This window comes from Sapajus apella, unplaced genomic scaffold (assembly GCF_009761245.1).
Source record: "Sapajus apella isolate SASKATOON/1434 unplaced genomic scaffold, GSC_monkey_1.0 scaffold15, whole genome shotgun sequence".
Classification (NCBI taxonomy): domain Eukaryota; kingdom Metazoa; phylum Chordata; class Mammalia; order Primates; family Cebidae; genus Sapajus; species Sapajus apella.
Window position 1 is genome coordinate 10,131,801 of NW_022436955.1, and position 22,423 is coordinate 10,154,223.

The 22,423-nt window shown below is 44.3% G+C and overlaps 1 protein-coding gene across 1 annotated transcript in view; it reads left to right on the top strand.

Moving 5' to 3' along the window:
• Nucleotides 1–12,039, top strand: part of CMTM2 (CKLF like MARVEL transmembrane domain containing 2) — a 15,636-nt gene extending 3,597 nt beyond the window's left edge. The window contains exons 3-4 of the mRNA XM_032284121.1: nucleotides 10,458–10,559; nucleotides 11,685–12,039. Coding sequence (XP_032140012.1) covers nucleotides 10,458–10,559; nucleotides 11,685–11,885 — 303 coding nt within the window. The 3' untranslated portion in view covers nucleotides 11,886–12,039. The remainder of the gene's footprint in view (nucleotides 1–10,457; nucleotides 10,560–11,684) is intronic.
• The last annotated feature ends 10,384 nt before the right edge of the window (nucleotides 12,040–22,423 follow it).

The following is a 22,423-nucleotide window of genomic DNA, read 5'->3' on the forward strand; positions in this document are numbered from 1 at the left end:
AAAAAAAAAAAAAAAAAAAAAAAAAAAAAAAAAAATGGAGTGAGAACATCCATCAACAGTTGTTGGGCCGGGCATGGTGGCTCATACCTGTAATCCCAGCACTTTGGGAGGCTGAGGCAGGTGGATCCCTTGGGTCCAAGGGTTTGAGACTCCCTATGGGCAACATAGCGAGACCCTGTCTCTACTAAAAATTTTAACATTAGCCAACCATGGTGGCACATGCCTGTCATTTCAGCTATTCAGGAGGCTGAGGTGGGAGGATGGTTTGAACTCAGGACATCAAGGCTACAGTGAGCTCTGATGGTGCCACTGAACTCCTATCTGAGTGACAGAGCGAGACCCTGTCTAAAAAATAATAAAAGAGGTGTCAAGAAGCTAGGCACAGTGATGTGTGCCTGTAGTCTCAGCTACTCAGGAGGCTGAGGCAAGAGAATCTCTTGAGCCCAGGAGTTCAAGGCTGTAGTGCGCAGTGATCACACCTATGAATAACCACTGCACTCTAGCCTGGGCAACAAACAAGACCCTATCTCTTTAAAAAAAAAAAAAAAAGAAAAGAAAAAAAGCTGGGGGAGGGGTTGGCATGGTGGTTCATGCCTGTAATCCCAACACTTTGGGAGGCTGAGGTGGGTGGATTTCTTGAGACCAGGAGTTCAAGATAAAGAAAAAAAATTGTTAATGAAAATTTTTAAAAGTTGTCAAGAGAGGCCGGGCGTGGTGGCTCAAGCCTGTAATCCCAGCACTTTGGGAGGCCGAGCTGGGTGGATCACGAGGTCAAGAGATCGAGACCATCCTGGTCAACATGGTGAAACCTCGTCTCTACTAAAAATACAAAAAATTAGCTGGGCATGGTAGTGCGTGCCTGTAATCCCAGCTACTCAGGAGGCTGAGGCAGGAGAATTGCCTGAACCCAGGAGGCGGAGGTTGCGGTGAGCCGAGATGGCGCCATTGCACTCCAGCCTGGGTAACGTGAGTGAAACTCCATCTCAAAAAAGAAAAAAAAAAAAAAAAAAAAAAAGTTTTCAAAAAAAAAGAAAAAAGGAAAAATTCAAAAGGATGGAGTCCAAGCATAATGGCTTAAATCTGTAGTCCCAGCACTTTGGGAGTCCGATGTGGAAGGATTGCCTGAGTCCAGGAATTCAAGACCATCCTGGGCAATATCATGAGACCTTCCCCTTGTCTCCAAAAAAAAAAAATTAGCCAGGCATGGTAGCACATGCCTGAGGACCCATCTACACAGGAGGCAGAGTTAGGAGGATCACTTGAACCCAGGAGGCTGAAGCTGCAATGAGCTGTAATCCCATCACTGCATTCCAGCCTGGAAGACAGAGAGAGACCCTGTCTAAATAAATAAATAAATAAAAAGAAAATGGAGAAGAGAAAATATTCAGAGTGATAAAGATGGACAACCTTCCATATTTAACGAGAGTAGTGTCACTGAAAATGGCATAATAAGGAACTCCAAACTTTTGTCTCTTTACTGCAGCAATGAGTAATCTAGCAAAAACTGTCAGAACTAACCTCTTCAGAACCCAAATCTCATTAAAAAGTTAGAAGAACCAGGGGACTGCTTAATGAAGGAAGAAGCTGCTGGATTTTGGTAAGAGAGGATTGCATACTTTAATTTACCTGCCTGCCATCTCTTACCCCCACAGCTTGGCAATGGCTATAAAAACAGCAGCCCAAATTCCTGGTGAAGTTTGCTAGTGACCAACATAAAAAGCTATTTTCTCATGTACGTGTGTGTGTGTGTGTGTGTGTGTGTGTGTTGTGAGACAGGGTCTTACTCTGTCATCCAGGCTGGAGTGCAGTGGTGCAATCACTGTCTCATTACATTACAGACTTTGTTCTCAAAGAATTATGGTGTGTGTCTGTTATGAGCTGTCTGATGACTACCTAAGAGATTGGTCCAGGCACTTGCCTTTGTTTTACCTGCCTCAGAACCTTCTCAGGGATGAAGCAGGCTACCAGGTAGCATTTGTCAAAAGCACTTAAAGGCAAATATACTAGCCTCAACCACTTGGGACAAGAGAAAACAGATGAGTCAAGCTGCAGACAAACCAGAAAATCTGGGAAGAAAGAGGCTGAGAAAGGAGATATATTAGCGAATCTAGAAGACTACACACATTCCCAAGGCAGGACAAATACTCAGAAAAGACCTAAGAAGACCTTAAGCTTCCACCTTTGGTTGACCATTAGGCTCTGCACAAGCAGGAGGTGAAAACTACGACAGACTTGTAAACAGTCTGCTCAAATGTTGATAAAGTGCCCCAACACAGAACCAATCTGCAAAGACCAGTGATTTTTTTGTTCATTTGTTTCTAAGCATTTAAGGAAATCCCTGTCAAATTACTAGCTGACCATTAGGTTAATGAAATGGACTTCAGTAGCTATACAAGAAAAAACAGTACAGTCTTTCAAAGAAGAGTTTAGAATCTGGGTGCAGTGGCACACACCTGTAGTTCCAGCTACTCTGGAAGCTGAGGCAAGAGGATTGCTTGAGCCCAGGAATTCAAGTCCAGCCTGGACAACATAGTGAGACACCATCTCTAAAGAAATGTTTTCTTAATAAATAAAAGTTGAAAAATCACTAAACATACAAATGATTGCAACTCACAATAAGCAGCAACAACAAATTCTGGGGAGGAGAAAGAATCTGATTTCCAGATTAACCACATTACAATATTGAAAATGCTTAGGGTTTTTTGTTTGTTTGTTTTTGTGTTTTTGAGATGGTGTCTCACTCTCACCAGGCTGAAGTGCAGTGGTGCAATCTTGGCTCACTACAACCTCCCACTCCCAGGTTCAAGCGATCCTCCTGCCCCAGCCCCCCTAGTAGCTGGGATTACAGGTGTGAGCCACCGAACCTGGCAAAATGGTTAGTTTTTAACAAAGAATTACCAGGTATGCAAAGAAACAAGAAAGTATGGTTCATATACTGATAAATAAAAAGAAATTAACAGAAACTGTCCCTGAGGAAGCCCAGATATTAGATTTACTAGACAAACACTTTAAATCAACTATCTTAAAAATGCTCAAAGAACTACAGAAAATGATGAAATCAATTTAGCAACAGAGAAAGGTTTTAAGGGATGTAAAATGTTATAAGGGAGGAAAATACCAAAAGAAAGCTGACATACCCTGTAACACCAACACTTTCGGAAGCCATGGCAGGAGGATCACTTGAGGTCAGGAATTTGAAGCCAGCCTGGCCAACATGGTGAAACCATATCTCTACTAAATATATTTTTAAGTTAGCTGGGCATGGTGGCGGATGCCTCTCATCCCAGCTACTGCGAGGCTGAGGCAGGAGAATCACTTGAACCCGGGAGGCAGAGGTTGCAGTGAGCCAAAATCAAGCCACTGCACTCCAGCTTAGGCAGTAAGAGTGAAACTCCATCTCAAAAAAAAAAAAAAAAAAATGAATGAATGAATGAAAGCTGACAAGCTTTAATACCAGACTAAACCAATTTTATACATAAAATCAAGACGATCACTATAGCAATTCTGAACTTGTATGCACCTAACAAAATAGCCCCAAATATAAAAGTCAAACATAGACTTAATTATAAGAAAGAATTGACAAATAGTAACCATAGCAGGAGATTTTAACATGCATCCATCATTAATTAACAGCTTGATCCACTGACATATAAAACATAGAACCATATATCTAATAATAACAGGCTTTATATTCTATTTAAGCTCAGTTGAAATTTTTATCACTTTGATAAAAATTATCCTCACATAAGACCACAAAGCCAATATAAATAAATAACAAGGAACTGATAACATATAGACTACATTCTCCAAAGCAATACAGTTAGAAATCAATAACTAAAATGTAACTAAAGCCTTGTATGTTTGGGGGATAAATCTAAGGTTTTCCCCAGTATATGGGGATTTAGTTATATGTAGTATTTGCAAATACTACCCGTAAAATACAGATAAACAATTCAAATTCAAATCTGTATACTTAGAAAAGAAGAATGAACATTAACAAATCAAATGTCTATATGAAGAAGTTACCAAAACAAAACAAAATAATGAAATTAAGGAAATGCCAAAGTTAAGAACTAAAAATTAATGAAATAGGAAACAAAGATTTATAGGGAGGATTCATAAAACCAAAAATGTAGTTATTTGAAAAGACTAGTAGACAAACTTCAAGAAAAAGAAAAGAAGGAACAAAGAAAAATAGTACAAAGATCAAGAAGAGATTTTAAAGATCATGTGGGAAGCCAGCTGGATGGCTCATGTCTGTAACAGCACTTTGGGAGGCTGAGGCGAGAAGATCAGTTGAGCCTAGGAGTTCAAGACCAGCCTGGGCAACATCTCTACCAAAAAAAAAAAAATTAACTGGGTGTGGCAGCGTGCACTTGTAGTTGTAGCTACTTAGGCTGTGGTGACAGGATCACTTGAGCTGGGGAGTCAAGGCTTCAGTGAGACAGTGATTGTACCACAGCACTGCAGCATAAATGACAGAGTAAGACCCTGTCTCACTACAAACACACACGCACACACACACACACACACACATGCACAGGAAAATAGCTTTTTATCCCAATAAACTAGAAAGCTCAGTTAAAATAATTTTCTAAAAATATATATATATAATTTTTTAAAGTTGACTCAAAAATAAATAGAAAAACAGGTGATGAAGGAATTCATCCATGTTTTCATCTGGCACTTTTACTGTTACACATTTTACGTTTGAGTGGTTTAGGGATAGGATATGAACCATGACTCCATTTTTATATCCTGATGGCTTTCCCGTTGTTCTGTACAGTTACTCTTGTATTGAATAGTACATCTTTTCCCCACTGATTTGAAATAGCATATTTGTTAAATGCTAAAAATTCCGTATGTAGAGTTTATTTCTAGACTTTATAAATTCAGTTCTATTTGGTCTGTTTCTTTTTTTTCTTTTAAAAAGCATTGTAATATGTCCTACTATCTGGTAGAGCTTTGATCTTAAGACTAGACATTATAAGGAAAGTAAACTACAGGCCTATCATATTTGAAGATAGCCACAAAAATTCTAAATAAAATATTAGCATAGTGAGGCCGGGTGTGGTGGCTCATGCCTGTAATCTCAGCAATTTGAGAGGCCGAGGTGGGTGGATCACTTGAGGTCAGGAGTTCAAGACCAGCCTGGCCAACATGGTAAAACCCGTCTCTAAAATTAGCCAGGCATGGTGGTGAGTGTCTGTAATCCCAGCTACTCAGGAGGCTCAGGTAGGAGAATCACTTGAATCTGGGAGGCAGAGGCCGCAGTGGGTTGAGATCACACCACTATACTCTAGCCTGGGGGACAAAGCGAGACACCATCTCAAAAAAAAAAAATAATAATAATAATAATAATAATAAAGTGAATCAAGCAATATATAAGAAAGCAATACATCATTATGAAGCAGCACTGATGCCAGGAATACAAAGATGGTTTTGCAATACACACACACACACACACACACACACACACACACACACACAAATTATTATATATAATATACATACTAATATGTTTAACTGTAATTATTCACATAATATATTCACTGTTTTATTTAAAGGAAAAATATATCTCGTAAGCTGTAGAAAAACTAGTAATATTCAATACCAATTTTTAGAGAACTCTTAGCCAACTAGGAATAAATGGAACTAACTTCCTTATCTTAATATAGGTATCTATCCAAACTTACACAAATTGTATTTTATGGTGACACTTCAGGAGCATTTCCTTGGAGATGCTTACTATCTTCTATTCAACATTGTGATGGAAATCTTAGTACAATTTGACAAGAAAAACAAAAGGTATAGAGATTGGGAAGAGGAAAAATCTAATAGAATTATCAACACACAAAATCTAAGAGAATCTACAGTCAAATCACTAGAAGTGATTGAATTCCACAAGGTTACCAGACACAAAAGCAATAGTGTTCCTTAATACTGACAATGAACAATGAGAAATGTATGATTTTTTTAGCTGGGCATGGTGGCTCATGCCTTTAATCCCAGCACTTTGGGAGGCCGAGGTGGACAGATCACTTGAAGTCAGGAGTTCAAGACCAGCACCGTCTCCACTAAAAATACAAAAATTAACCAGGTGTGGCGGCACGTGCCTGTAGTCCCAGCTACTCAGGAGACTGAGGCATGAGAATCGCTTGAACAGGGGAAGCAGAGGTTGCAGTGAGCCGAGATGGAACCACTGCACTCCAGCCTGGGTGACAGAGTAAGACTCCATCTCAAAAAAAAAAGAAATATATGATTTTAAAAGAAACTACTTAAAAGAGCAACAGAAACCACAAGGTGTCTAAGAATAAACTTACCGAAAGATATGTAAGATGCTACATCGAAATTATAAGACTTTATTTTCAAAGGAAAATGTAAATAGACAAACATTCCACATTCACAAATATGAAAACTTATCATAGTGATGGCAATTCAGTTCTAAATTAATCTGTAAATTAAATAAAATTTAGACCTAACATGGGTTTTTCATGGAACTTTACAAGCTGATTCCAAAATTCTTATGGAAGAAGAAAAATATTAACAAGGATGGACTCACCCAACAAGATATCAGATTTACCATAAAGCTTTGATAGTAGTTCAGGGATTAACAAGACTAATGAGAGTGTTAGATTGAATGTTTGTGTCTCCCACCCTGCAAAATCACATGCTGAAGCCCTAAACCCCCGTGTAGCTGTACTTAGAGATGAGGCCTCTAAGGAAGTAATTAAGGTTAAATGAGGTCAGAATACTGCGGCCCTGATCCAGTAAGTTTCTTATTTTTTGTTTGTTTTGAGACAGAGTTTCATTCTTGTCACCCAGGCTAGAGTGCAGTGGCACAGTCTCAGCTCACTGCAACCTCCGCCTCCCAGCTCAAGCGATTCTCCTGCCTCAGCCTCCCGAGTAGCTAGGATTACAGGTGTGCACCACCATGCCAGCTAATTTTGTATTTTGGTTTTGTTTTTGTTCTTTTGAGACGGAGTTTCACTTGCTGCCCAGGCTGGAGTGCAATGGTGTGATCTTGGCTCACCACAACCTCTGCCTCCCAGGTTCACGCAATTCTTCTGCCTCAGCCTCCCAAGTAGCTGGGACTACAGGCATGTGCCACCATGCCCAGCTAATTCTTTGTACTTTTAGTAAAGACAGGGTTTCACCATGTTGACCAGGATGATCTCGATCTCTTGACCTCATAATCTACCTGCCTTAGCCTCCCAAAGTGCTGGGATTACAGGCGTGAGCCACTGCACCTGGCCTAACATTGTATTTTCACTAGAGACAGCATTTCACCATGTTAGACAGGCTGGTCTTGAAGTCCTGAACTCAGGTGATCCACCTGCCTTGGCCTTCCAAAGTGCTATGATTACAGGTGTGAGCCTGGCCAATAAAGTGTCTTTCTAAGAAGAGACCAGAGAATTCTCTCACTTGCTCGCTGTCTATACACACACACACACACACACATGTGCACACACGCGCGTGTGCATCAAAGAAGGCCATGTGAAAATGTAGTGAGGAGACAGCCATCTGCAAGCCAGGATGAGAGCCCTTACCAGAAGCGAAATTTTCTGGCTCCTTGCTCATAGACTTCTAGCCTCCAGAACTGCCAGAAAGTTAATGTCTGTTGTTTAAGCCACTCAGTCTAGGGTATTTTATCATGGCATCCTGAACAGACTAATACAGGAATAGAAAAGAGAACTCAGAAATAGACCTATAAACATATGGCAACTTGGTATATGACGGAGGCAGCATTATAAAACAGTTGAATAGAATATTCAATAAATGTCCCTGGGATTTGTGGAGAGAGAGGAAGGGAGGGAGAAAGAGAGAGACTATATATCCCATTAAAATAAAAACTTTTCAGCCAGGCGTGGTGGCTCACACCTGTAATCCCAGCACTTTGGGAGGCCGAGGCAAGCAAATCATGAGGTCAGGAGATCGAGACCATCCTGGTTAACAAGGTGAAACCCCATCTCTACTAAAAATACAAAAATTAGCTGGGTGTGGTGGCACGCTCCTGTAGTTCCAGCTTCTGGGGTGGCTGAGGCAGGAGAATCACTTGAACATAGAGATGGAGGTTGCAGTGAGCCCAGATCATGCCACTGCACTCCAGCCTGGCAACAAAGCAAGACTCCATCTCAAAACAAATAATTATATGTATATGTATGTGTGTGTATATATATATATATATATATATATATATATAGTATGTGTGTGTGTATACATATATATATGTGTGTGTGTGTGTGTGTGTATGTGTAAATACATTAAAACTTTTCAACAGAAGACATCACAGGCTGGGTACAGTGGCTCACACCTATAATCCTGGCATTTTGGGAGACCGAGGCGGGAGGATCACTTGAGTCCAGGACACCAGCCTGGGCAACATAGGGAAACCCTGCCTCTACAAAAACCATTTTTTTAATTGCACAGTGGCAAGGGCCTATAGTCCCAGCTGAAGCTAAGGTGAGGAGGACTGCTTGAGTCCAGGAGGTCAAGACTGCAGTGAGTGGTAGAAACACCCTGTCTCTCATTTCGTTCATTCATATAGTAGACTACATCAGTTAAAATTAATAAACTTGTATTTCTCAATGTGGCTAAATTCAAAAAGTTTTTTTAAGTTTAAAAAGCAAGCATTGGAAGGTAGGATACTTTTTATTTAAATATAAAAAGTGTATTTTGAAATACACAAAATAGGCTAGGTGCGGTGGCTCATGCCTGTAATCCCAGCACTTGGGGCGGCCGAGGCTGGCGGATCATGAGGTTAGGAGATGGAGACCATCCTGGCCAACACGGTGAAACCCTGTGTCCACTAAAAACACAAAAAATTAGCCAGGCGTGGTGGTGCCTGCCTGTAGTCTCAGCTACTTGGGAGGCTGAGGCAGGTGAACTGCTTGAACCCGGGAGGCGGAGGTTGCAGTGAGCTGAGATTGTGCCACTGCACTCCAGCCTGGGCGACAGAGCAAGACTCTGTCTCAAAAAAAAAAGAAAGAAAGAAATACATAAAATAGTGTACATTGTTTATGAATATATAATATGTAGAAACGCACAAATTCAGGTGGATAAACTGCGCATCAGCTTCCAATGTGTGACTGTCTTTGGGAGGACAAAAGTTGGAGGAGGGAGGTGAGAGGAACAGTAAGAGGGAGGGAAGTGAAGGGGCCGCACCTCCATCCATGAAGCTGGACTTCTTGTTTCCAAAGAGGCCTACAGGGGACATTTGCAAGATGTTAACATCTGTTAAATTTCAGTGGCTCCTGGCCTGGTGGAGGTGGGAGTGGGGGTAGGATGTTCTATTATTTTCTGGGTATTTGAAATGGATCAAAATTCAAAACATTAAAAAGGAAAATGCCTGAAACAAAGTGGCCAGGGAAGGACAATAGCAGGAAATGCCATTATAGAAACCAAGGGAAATGGCAGGTGTCTTCCGGCGCTGCAGGATCAGCTGCTTCCCACCCCATCCTCTAGCCCCAGGAGTGATGCAGGAGGAAGCCAGCCTGCTTTTGGCCAGCTCTGAGGAGTCTGGCAACGCCTTGTCAGTAGCATGAGGGAAACAAGCATATGGGGAGGGCGAGATTGAAGTCACAGGGGATGGGCAGGAGGGTTGATGAAGGAAGAGGAGGCAAGGAGAGGAAGGGGTCTAGGAAGTCAGGCCAAGGACAGGGGGTTGCAAAGGAAGCTGCCAGGCTCCCAATGACACGCTATAGTCCATCAGAGCCAATGCAGCCCATCCAGACTCCAGAAAGGGGAGCTGGCCCTGGAAGCTGAAAGGCAGTGCTGGGGTCCTTAAGAGGGACATCATGACATTTCATAGTTGTATATTTATTTAAATGGGTATTGGCCAGGCACTTTGGCTCATGCCTGTAATCCCAGCACTTTGGGAGGCCGAGGCAGGTGGATTGCTTGAGTCCAAGAGTTTGAGACCAGCCTGGGTAACATTGTGAAACCCCATCTCTACTAAACACACACACTTAGCTGGGCATGGTGGCACTCACTTGTAGTTGCTGCTACTCAGGAAGCCAAGGTGGGAGAATCAACTGAGCCTGGGGAGGTCGAGGCTGCAGTGAGCAGAAATTATACCACTGCACTCCAGCTTGGGTAATCGGAGTAAGACCCTGTCTCAAAAAATAAAAAAGAATAGGAGTATTGGTGGGAGGAGACATAAGCAGAAACCAAATGTGTGATTTCACAGAGATGGTAGAAGAGGGTGCTGGTGACTTCACAGGCTTCAGTACAAGGGCATTTAAGCATCCTGGACATTTTAGGTTTCGATTTAAAAAGCCCAGCAGGAGGGTCACAGATCTGCCCACCTAGCCCAGTGTGCATTTATCTTTATGCATACATTTTTAAATCAGGTGGAAGTTTGCAAATCATTCCTTTGGAGGAAGTTAGCCAGGGTGCAGTGTTTGTTGACAGGGGCCCTGGCTTTGTCTGACGCTGACTCACCTCTCCACCCTCAGGACCTCTTCAATGACCTGTTCTCCTTTGCGTTTCTTGTGGGAGCCATGGTCTTTGCTGTGAGAAGTCGGCAGTCCATGCATCTCCACTACTTACTTGGTGTGGTGAGTCTTTCCATGCTGGGCCGTGCATTTGCTCTGAATTCACCTCTTTTGGAGGATAGGTGTTGTCCCCTGTTTAAGGAAAGGGCTTCTTTATTTTTCACAAAAATCTTGGGATCAAGTCAAAGTTTAAAAGTTAAGTAAAGGCCGGGCGCGGTGGCTCAAGCCTGTAATCCCAGCACTTTGGGAGGCCGAGGCGGGTGGATCACGAGGTCAAGAGATCGAGACCATCCTGGTCAACATGGTGAAACCCCGTCTCTACTAAAAATACAAAAAATTAGCTGGGCATGGTGGTGCGTGCCTGTAATCCCAGCTACTCAGGAGGCTGAGGCAGGAGAATTGCCTGAACCCAGGAGGCGGAAGTTGCGGTGAGCCGAGATCGCGCCATTGCACTCCAGCCTGGGTAACAAGAGCGAAACTCCGTCTCAAAAAAAAAAAAAAAGTTAAGTAGGCCAGGCACAGTGATCATGCTTTTAATCCTAGCACTTTGGGAGGCCGAGGCAGGCGGATCACTTGAGGTCAAGAATTTGAGAACAGCCTGGCCAACAATGGTGAAATACAAAAATACAAAATTTATAAAAACACAAAATTTACAAAATTTAGTAGAAAATGTATTTTCTACTAAAATACAAAAATTAGCGAGGCATGATGGTGCACGGCTGTAATCCCAGCTACCTGGGAGGCTGAAGCAGGAGAATCACCTGAACCCAGGAGGTGGAGGTGGCAGTGAGCAGAGACTGCACCACTACACTCCAGCCTGGACAACAGAGCGAGACTTAGTCTCAAAAACAAACAAAAAAAGTAAAATAGACAGATGTTTCCAATGGAGCCACCATTTAAATAAAGATGATGTCCGGGGAGCCAGCCCAAGCTCCGACCCAGAGCAAACGGTCCCACCCTGGCTGGGTTTAAAGAGAAAAAAGAAACAGAGGTGAGAAGGCAGTACGAGGCAGTGGAGAAGGCAGAGGTGAGGGAGTAGACAGGCTCCAAGCCTCTCGGGACTGCTCGTCCTTCGAGGGGACACAGGGGACATGTGAAACAGCACCCGCTGATAAACGAGAGAGCAGGAGGGAAACTGGCCACCTTGAGAATGGAAAGCAGGAGTCACGAGGACCTTTTGTTTTCCAGATCCTTATGGGTTTGGCTGCATTTTTTGCTTTTATCGATGTGTGTCTTCAAAGAAACCACTTCAGAGGCAAGAGGGCCAAAAAGCATATGCTGGTTCCTCCTCCAGGAAAGGAAAAAGGACCCCAGCAGGGCAAGGAACCAGAGCCCGCCAAGCCACCGGAAGCTGCCAAGCCACCGGAGCCAGCAAAGGGAAAGAAATGACTTGGCGGAGGCTCCTGGTGTCTGAAACGGCAGTGGATTGTACAGCAATGTTTCCACTCTCTGCCTTGTCTTCTTTCTAGAATGGTTTTCTTTTCCATTTTAATTACCACCTTTGCTTGGAAAAGAATAGATTAATAGATTCTAAAAGCCTAAAGTTGATGTAAGCATTATTTTGTTCATTCAACAAAAGTTACTGACTGTCAGGTGCAGAGGGCGAGGCCAGGCAGGGCCTGGGAGCCAGGGCTCCTGGAAGTGCTCCCAGGATACTGGGCACCAAGGGCCTGATGTGTAAGTATTGCCAGCTAGCAACCCCGACCAGCTGGTAGAGGGGAGGTGTGTGGGGGGCGGCAGAGGAAGATGAGAAACCAGAAAACAAAAGGATCATTTTGTTCACACTGATTTTATTTAATTTTACTTTCTTAAAAAAGCATCCAAGCAATTGTTATGAGAAAAATAAGTTTGTTGGCCTTCCTCGCAGTTTAGTAATTTTTTTTTTTTTTTTGAAACTGAGTTTCACTCTCGATGCCCAGGCTGGAGTGCAATGGCACAATCTCAGCTCACTGCAGCCTCTGCCTCCCGGGTTCAAGCAATTCTCCGGCCTCAGCCTCTGGAGTAGTTGGGACTACAGGCACGTGACACCACGCCTGGCTAATTTTTTATATAGTAGAGATGGGGTTTCACCATGTTGGCCAGGCTGGTCTCGAACTCCTGATCTCAGGTGATCCACCCGCCTCAGCTTCTCAGGGTGCTGGGATTACAGGTGTGAGCCACCGTGCCTGGCCTGCAGTTTAGTATTGATCCTCACTGAGGTTCACTCCGGTGGAGGTGAGGAGGGCAGGGGGTGTCATCTCCTCAGGGCTCAGGGCCTCCAAAGGCCTGAGTCAGGCTGGCATATAGGCTGAGCAGGGCAGGCATAGGAGGAGCCTAGGGGCTGTTTCCCTCTGGGGCCTGGAGTGTCTCCCTCCACTGACAACCTAAGCATAAGGCCTGGAGTGCCCACACGCAGGCCTTGCAGGTCTTTCCACCAGGGAAGGCCCTACTCTCACTGGAGAGTCCAGCAATCCTGGCAGGGGAGGCGCTGCCTCCATGAGAGAAAAGCCAGGCCCCAAACTGACCCATGAGGGGCCGGAAGGGGGTCTATAGGGGGGAAACGTGGAGCCCCAAGCCCAGCCTGGGAGACAGGCTGGGAGGGTCTGCTGAGCCGTGGGGACATGATCGTGACTCAGGCCAAGGGGATCACTGAAGGCTGCAAGGAGACCACGTGCTCAGCTGCTGCTGCAAAGGTGTTCAGGAGGAAGGAGGCCACTGCAGGTCCTTCAGGTGGGGAGACAGGCAGCTGGCGGCCCCTAGGGGTGAAGACCTGGAACTCAAGGTGGCCCCAGGCTCCTCTACCTTCAAGTCCACTGCCCCCTCTGTAGCCTCACAGCACCCCCTGCAGGCCAGGCAGTGTGAGGCACACCTACCTGTGGCTTTGTAGAGAAAAACAAAAATGCACACTACCCTGCCACATGACCCAGAATTCTTCTCCTATGTATTTAGCCAAGAGGAACGATATACTAGAATGTTCGTGACAGGCAAAAACTAGAAAGAGCCACATGTTCAAAGGAGGTAAACATGCTACATTCAGAAAACAGAATGCACTACTCAGCAATAAAAAAAAAAAAAAAAACACCAACTATGAATACAACAACATGGGTGGATTTCACATTATGGAAACATACCATATGATTCCATTTCAAAGCAGTTCAGGAATAGGCCAAAATACAGTGAAAGAAAGCAGTAGTTGCCTCAGGAAGTGGAGGTTGGAGATTGATTATGTAAACCAAAAAGTATCTGAGATGGGCCACAATTGATTTAGAAGTTTATTTTGGCCAGGCGCGGTGGTCCACGCCTGTAATCCGAGCACTTTGGGAGGCCAAGGTGGGCAGATCACTTCAGCCCAGAAGTTTGAGACCAGCCTGCCCAACATGGTGAAACCCCGTCTCTAATAAAAATACAAAAACTTGCCAGGTGTGGTGGCAAGCGCCTGTAGTCCCAGCTACTTTGGAGGCTGAGGCAGGAGAATCGCTTGAACCTGGAAGGTGGAGGTTGCAGTGAGGCAGAGGGTGCAATCAAGCCACTGCACTCCAGCCTGGGTGACAGAGGGAGACCTTATCTCAAAACCAAAAAAAAAAGTGCCATGGTTAAAGACAATGTGCCAAAAACAGGTCTGTGCCTTTCTGCAAAAATGATTTTGAGGGCTTCAATATTTATTTATTGGGTAGGGGCGGAGTCTCACTCTGTTGCCCAGGCTGGAGTGCAGTGGTGCTATATTGGCTCACTGCAACCTCTGCCTCCCGGGTTCAAGCGATTCTCCTGCCTCAGCCTCCCAAGTAGCTGGGACTACAGGTGCGCACCATCACGCCCAGCTAATTTTTTTTTTTTCTGTATTTTAGTAGGGATGGGGTTTCACCACATTGCCCAGGCTGGTCTTGAACTCCTGAGCTCAGGCAATCTGCCCACCTCTGCCTCCCAAAGTGCTAGGATTACAGGCGTGAGCAACCATGCCTGGCCGAGGGCTTCAATATTTAAATGGAAAAAGCGTGCTGAAAGGGAAAGAGAAAGGGTATAGTCACATTACAGAATCCACAAGTTGCAAGCGAAAAGGAACAGGTAGGGAAGAGTGAATGATGTCTTCTGGCACTCAGTAAATTAGCACTTGATAAGGTGAACACAGAGCAGCTACCTGTGGGAATCTTTCGCCATCTGTAGCTCTCTGCTTAAGAACAAAAGAAAAGGCAGCTTCTTGCATGACTCAACTCTCACCTTAATTTTTTCCTTTTGGCACAGTGAATCAGGGTCCCAAGTTTTTTTATTTTCACATTTCCAAAGAAGCATAAGGGAGCTTTTGTGGGTACCAGGAATATCGTATCTTCACTGGAGGAGCTGGTCACACAGGCATACACACTTGTCAAAACATTCAATGGTATATTTCAGATCTGTGCATTTCATTGTATGTAAATTTTACCTAACAACATAAGCTACATATGACAATGCTCAGAATCCCGTGGAAACCTTCCTAAACTACTTTGGTCACTCCTCTCACTTCCGGGGTGACACTTGAGAGCAGGGAGGTTCTCTGCGAATCCCAGGGTATAACGAGCATGAAATGCGGCCTGGGCTGGGCTGAGTGAGACTTCATGCTAAGAAAAGGACCCCGGGACAGAGACATGGGCTGTAGGAAGATGCCCCTTCAGCACAAAACTACATCAGGTAAGTACCTGCCTGGAGCGAGGAATGGCCTGGGTGTGGGGCAAGTCACTTACACATCTGGTTGAAATGCAGATTCAGCAAAAAGCCTAATTAATTAATTAATACGCACAGAATAAAGATGGATACCATGTCCTTCAAACAAAAGAAACTCAAAAAGGGCAACCAGCAAACAAGAGTCTTGGGGTAGCAGGGTAGGAAACTACAACAAATATTTTAATTTTTTTTCTTTTTTGAGATGGAGTCTCATTCTATCACCCAGGCTGGAGTGCAGTGGCACAATCTCGGCTCACTGCAACCTCCATCTCCCAGGTTCAAGCTATTCTCCTGCCTCAGCCTCCCAACTAACTAGGATCACAGGTGCCCGCGACCATGCCCGGCTAATTTTTTTGTATTTTCAATAGAGATGGGGTTCCACCATGTTGTCCAGGCTGCTTTCCAACTCCTGACCCCAAGCAATCCACTTGCCTCAACCTCCCAGAGTGCTGGGATTACAGGCATGAGTCATCATGTCTGGCCAAGATTTTAAAATTTAACAGAGGGGTTGAATAATAGAATAATTTAAGATGCCAATTCATGATCTGAAAATTTGAGGAAATCTAGAAAATTAAGCAAAAAGGCAGGGAGACTTTTCTTTTTTGGAAAAAATTAAGAAAGACATGGAGGATAAATCTAGGAGGATTTATCTAACAACCGTCTCAAAGGAATCACAGAAGATGAGAAAATGGAATTTTATTTTATTTTTTTTTTGAGACGGAGTTTCACTCATGCTACCCAGGCTGGAGTGCAATGGCACAATCTCGGCTCACCGCAACCTCCGCCTCTGGGTTCAGGCAATTCTTCTGCCTCAGCCTCCTGAGTAGCTGGGATTACAGGCACGCGCCACCATGCCCAGCTAATGTTTTGTATTTTTAGTAGAGACGGGGTTTCACCATGTTGACCAGGATGGTCTCGATCTCTTGACCTCGTGATCCACCCGCCTCGGCCTCCCAAAGTGCTGGGATTACAGGCTTGAGCCACCGTGCCCGGCAGAGAGAATTTTTAAAAATTTCAGTTAAACTAAAACTGAAGTCTTATAGAAATGACCCACCAAGTCCAGGTGCAATGGCTCACGTCTATAATCCCAGCACTTTGGGAGGCCAAGGCAGGTGGATCGCTTTAGCTCAAAAGTTTGAGATCAGCCTGGCCAACATGGCAAAACCCTGTCTCTACCCCTGTCTCTACCAAAAACAAAAACATTAGACAGGCATACTGATGCATGCCTGCAGTCCCAGCTATTCCAGAGGTTGAAGTGGGAAAATCAATCACTTGAGCCTGAGAGGTCAAGGCTGCAATTAATCAATACTGTACCACTGCACTCCAGCCTGGATGACAAAGCAAGACCCTGAAGAGAAAGAGAGAGAGAGAGAGAGAGAGAGAAACAGAGAGACAGAGAGAGAGGGAGGGAGAGAAGGAAGGGAGGGAGGGAAGGAAGGGAGGCAGGGAGGGAGGGATGGAAGGAGGGAAGAAAGGAGGGAGGGAGGGAGGGAAGGAAGGAAGGAAGGGAGAAAGAGAGAAAGAAAGAAAAAGAAAAAAGAAAGAAAAGAAAGAAAGACAGAGAAGGAGAGAGGGAGGGAGGGAGGGAAGGAAGGAAGAAAGGAGGGAGAGAAGGAAGGAAGGGAGGGAGGGAGGGAGGGAGAAAGAGAGAAAGAAAAAGAAAAAAGAAAGAAAGAGAAAGAAAGAGAGAGAGAGAGGGAGGAAAGGAAKGAAGGGAGGGAGGGAAGGAAGGGAAAGAGGGAGGGAGGGAGGGAAGGAGGGAAGAAAGGAGGGAGGGAGGGAAGGAGGGAAGAAAGGAGGGAGGGAGGGAAGGAGGGAAGAAAGGAGGGAGGGAGGGAGGGAAGGAAGGAAGGCAGGAAGGGAGAAAGAGAAAGAGAGAGAAAGAAAAAGAAAAAAAGGAAAGAAAGAAAGAGAAAGAAATAGAGAGAGAGGGAGGGAGGGAAGGAAGGGAGGGAGGGAAGGAAGGAAGGAAGGAAGGGAGAAAGAAAGAGAGAAAGAAAGAAAGAAAAAGAAAGAGAGAGAGAAAGAAAGAGACACAGAGAGGGAGGGAGGGAGGGAGGGAAGGAGGGAGGGAAAGAGGGAAGAAAGGAGGGAGGGAGGGAAGGAAGGAAGGGAGAAAGAGAAAGAAAGAAAAAGAAAAAACAAAGAAAAGAAAAGAAAAAGAAAGAAAGAAAGAAAAAGAAAGAAAGAAAGAAAGAAAGAGAGAGAGAGAGAGAAAGGAAGGAAGGAAAGGGAGGGCCCACCAAGTGTTGGGCAGGTTTACTAGGAAAGCATCCTCACCTACCTACACATTGCTTGGTGAAATATCAGAATTCTAAAAATTAAGAGAAAATCCTAAAAGCTGAGAGACAGCGCGAACACAAAGATAACACTGACAAGAGAAAAATCAAACAGGTTCCAATATTCACCCAGGATACTGGAAAACAATGGAACCAGGAGCATCAAAGTTCTGAGGGAACTAGCAAATAAAAGACAACATTTTAAAAAAATAGTTAATGACTCCAAGATTACCACTGACAAATACTGCTGTAAAAAAATCAAAAATGTCATGCAACAAATTTTTTTTTAATTCCTAGGAACGCCAAACCCCACAGGAAGCCAGAGGGCGAAAGAGTCCACAGAAGCAGGGCACAGCCGTCAGCCTACTGGAGAAGGGCAGAGTGGAATGTGGGGGCGGGATGGGGAGAGATGGAGACACCCCGCAGTCATCTAGCCACCTGCGCTGAAAGTTATCCTGAGAAGCTCTTAGTTCTAAAGTGAACTACCTGCAGCTCAATGAGACGAGACTACTTAATAATCATGCAGAATTTGATGAATGTGTGTTTGGCTCGTTAACGTTTGTGATCACAGCCATGGCGGCCTACTCCTCTTTCAGGCTTCATATTTCTCAGCTGAATCTTTTCATCTTATACCATCTTTATTCATTTTAATATGTGACTCTATCTTTTTGGTGATTTTAGTTAAAAGTAGTACAGGAAAAAAAATTCAAAGGGGAATGATTTTTATTGTTGTTAAATCTTTTATTTGACTATTTAAAAAAGCAAAAAGGGCCCAGGCACGGTGGCTCATGCCTGTAATGCCAGCACTTTAGTAGTCCAAGGCAGGTAGATCATCTGAGGTCAGGAGTTCAATACCAGCACGGCCAACATGATAAAACTTCGTCTCTACTAAAAACACAAAAATCAGGGCTGAGTGCAGTGGCTCACGCCTGTAATTCCAGCTACTCGGGAGGATGAGGCAGGAGAGTAGCTTGAACCCAGGAGGCGGAGGTTGCAGTGAGCTGAGATCAGCTGAGATCACACCATTGCACTCCAGCCTGGATGACAGAGCAAGACTCCATCTTGAAAAATAAATAAATAAATACAAAAATTAGGTAGGCATAGTGGCACACACCTGTAGTCTTAGCTACTCAGGAGGCTGAGGCAGGAGAATCACTGGAACCCAGGAAGCAGAGGTTGCAGTGAGCTGAGATTGCACCACTGCACTCCAGCCTGAGTGAAAGAGTGAGATTCCACCTCAAAAAAAAAAAAAAAAAAATCAAAGAGTGCAGGGCATGGGTGGCTCAGTCCTGTAATCCCAGCAATTTGAGAGGCCAAGGTGGGTCAATCACTTGAGGTCAGGAGTTTGAGACTGGCCTGGCCAACATGGGGAAACTCCGTCTCTACTAAAAATACAAAAAAATTAGCCAGGCGTGGTGGTGGGCATCTGTAATCCCAGCTACTCGGGAGGCTGAGACAGGAGAATCGTTTGAACCAGGGAGGTGGAGATTGCAGCGAGCTGAGATCATGCCACTGTACTCCAGCCTGGGCAACAGAGTGAGACTCCATCTCAAAAAAAGAAAAAGAAAAACCAAGCAGGAACTTGAAAGTCCAAGGCAGAGGAAGCTTGCTCTCTGATCAGAAGAACTGTGATTCCAAGAGTGTGGGGAGAAATTCCCCTTGGCTCTTTTCTTTATCCTCTTACTTCTCTCTCCTGAAGGCATAAGCAATGTCAGGCATCGTGAAACAGAGTGGAGAAAGTAAAGCCCAAGCTTACTAAACAGAGGGCCCCTACGAACTTGAAACTGTCAGGGAGGCCATGGACAGGAGAGATCTGAAAGAAGAGGCCCCATCAAGTTGTGCATGAACCCTGGGATCACCTGCAAACTGTGTGCATGGATTTGACCCGAGACAGCATACCGAGGTCCTATAGAACACTAGAACTAAGGTATACTAGAACTAAGCTCCCAGACTGACTGCCCAGGCACACAAAGGAGAAATCCAGATAGCACTGCAGAGAAGGGATAGGCCATCTTGCAGAAGACGAAGAATACAGAGGACCCCAACAACACTAGAAGCCATCTAGACCCAACAGGTGTGCACCGAACACTCCACCCAACAGCAGAATATACATTCTTCTTAAGGCACATGGAACATTCTTTAGGACAGACAATATTTAGGACACAAAACAAGTTCGATACATTTTAAAATATCAACATGGGCTGAGCGCAGTGGCTCACACCTGTAATCCCAACATTTCAGGAGGCCAAGGTGGGCAGATCACCTGAGGCGGGAGTTGGAGACCAGCCTGGCCAACATGGCAAAACCCCATCTCTGCTAAAAATACAAAAATTAGCTAGGCGTGGTGGTGGGTGCCTGTAATCCCATCTACTGAGGAGGCTGAGGCAGGAGAATCAATTGAACCTGGGAGGCGGAGGTAGCAATGAGCCAAGATCACTCAATTGCAGTCCAGCCTGGGCAAAAAGAATGAAACTCCATCAAAAAAAAAAAAAATTTTACGAAGTATCTTCTCGAGTTACAACAGAATAAAGCTAGAAATGAATAATGAAAGGAAAATAGCTGCAAAAATATACAACAGCAACCTATTAGAAATGGAAGGACAGGCTGGGTACAGTGGCTCACCCCTGTAATCCCAGCACTTTGGGAGGTTGAGGAAGGTGAATCGCTTAAGCTTAGGACTTTGAGGCCAGCCTAGACAACATAGTGAGACACTGTGTCTCCAAAAAAATACAAAAAATTAGGCTGAGCACAGTGGCTCACGCCTGTAAATCCCAGCACTTTGGGAGGCTGAGGCAGGTGGATCATCTGAGGTCAGGTGTTTGAGATCAACCTGGCCGACACGGTGAAACCCCATCTCTTCTAAAAATACAACAATTAGCCAGGCATGGTGGTGGACACCTGTAATCCCCGCTCGGGAGGCTGAGGCAAGAGAATCGATTAAACCTGGGAGGTGGAGGTTGCAGTGAGCCGAGGTCGTGCTGCTGAACTCCAGCCTGGGCAACAAGAGTAAAACTCTATCTCAAAAAAAAAAAAAAAAAAAAAAAAAAATTAGCCAGACTTGGTGGTGTGTGCCTGTGGTCCAGTGACTCTGGAGGCTGAGGTGGGAGGATCACCTAGGCCTGAGAATTCAAGGCTGCAGTGAACCATGACTGTGCCACTGCACTCCAGCTTGAGCAACAGAGTGCAACCCTGTTCCCTCCCCCTAAAAATAAAGAAATGTAAGGACAGAGTGATAAATCTAAAATTTTAGTTGGCAGCTTTAACACACCTGTTTTAAAAAGTTAATAGGTCAAGTGAAAACAAAAAGTATGCAGAGGGTTTAAATTACACAATTAGCAAAGTATGTCATAGCTGAATAAACTTTGTACCCAACTAAGAGAGAACATTCATTCTTCTTTTTTTTTTAAATTAGTGAGACAGGGTCTCACTCTCTCAGCCCAGGCTGGAGTGCAGTGGTACAATCATAGCTCACTGCAGGCTGGAACTCCTGAACTCAAGCAAATCCTCCTACTTCAACCTCCTGAGTAGCTAGGACCACAGGTGTGTACCACCATGCGCAGCTAATTTTTTAAATGTTTGGTAGAGGCAGGGTCTCCATATGTTGCCCAGGCTGGCCTTGAACTTGTAGGTTCAAGCAACCCTCCTGCCTCGGCATCTCAAAGTGCTGGGATTACAGGCATGAGCCACTGCACCCAGCCTTATGTGTTTTAATACATCAATTTTTAAAGACCAACAATTCAACAGAAAAGCATACAAAGGATGTGAACAGTCACTTCTCAGAAAAGCAGATGCAAGTGGCTCTTCCACATGTGAGAAATGCTTGATCTACTCATAACTAGAGAAATGCAAATTCTCTAATGCAAACTGCTCAGAGAGAACTTGATTTCTAAATAACATTCTCCAGTGAAAAGAACCCGAACTTTTTGGAGGAATGGCTGATTCTAGAGCTGGGAAGCAGAAAATACGAAATGAACGTGGAGCATCTTACAGTGTCATAAAATAAGGAAATAGCGGGGTGGGAAGATGGGGACTGTTAAGTTCACAGGAGCTCACTTATGTACTGAATGAAGTCCCTCATGAAGGGGGCCTAAGGGCTAAATTGAAACAACTTAACTAACCAAATTAAGTATGATGGTTTTTTAATTGTAACACAAAGAATTAAATAAACAAGTGAAGAAGAAAAAAATCTTCCTTAAAGCTATCCTGCCTTCTTTCCAGGCATTTCCTGATGTCATCCTATAAGACAAACCCTGGGCTGGGGCTGGGCTATGACAGTTCCCCTCAGGCGCTCACAGCCTGCTGGCAGGATGGACGGCGACGTGACGAGTGTGCAGTTACCTCACAAACAGGCACCCACCCAATTCTCCTCTTTCAGCTTCTCTATTTCAGCGCCCTATTTTGCTTTTTCTCAGTATCCGTTTTGTAAATTAAGATATAAATTACATGAAATAAAATGTACCCATTGTAAGTGGACAGTTTGATGTGTTTTGACAAATGTAGGTCCCTATATAACCACCACCCCAATCAAAATAAAGAACATTTCTTAGCACTCCAGGAAGCTTTTTCCTGCCCCTACTCCCAGCTACCACTGATCTAATTTATGTTACGTAGCTTTCTTTTGCTTGTTCTAGAATTTCATAAAAATGAAATCATGGAGTAGGTATATTTTGAGTCTGGCTTCCTTCCTTCAACATACTGTCTGAAGAATGCATTACTTTATCAATGCGGAGTAGTATTCCATTGTATGGCTGTTTCTTTATCCCTTCACCTGTTGATGGCCACGTGGTTTCCAGTTCAGGCTATAAAAATTATGAGTGGGTCAGGCAGGATGACTCATACCTGTAATCCCAGCACTGTGGGAGGCTGAAGAATTCTTTAAGTTCAACAGTTCAAGACCAGCCAGAGCAACATATTGAGACCCCATCTCTAAATTAAAAATTAAAAAAAGAAATAAGAGGCTGGACACAGTGCCTC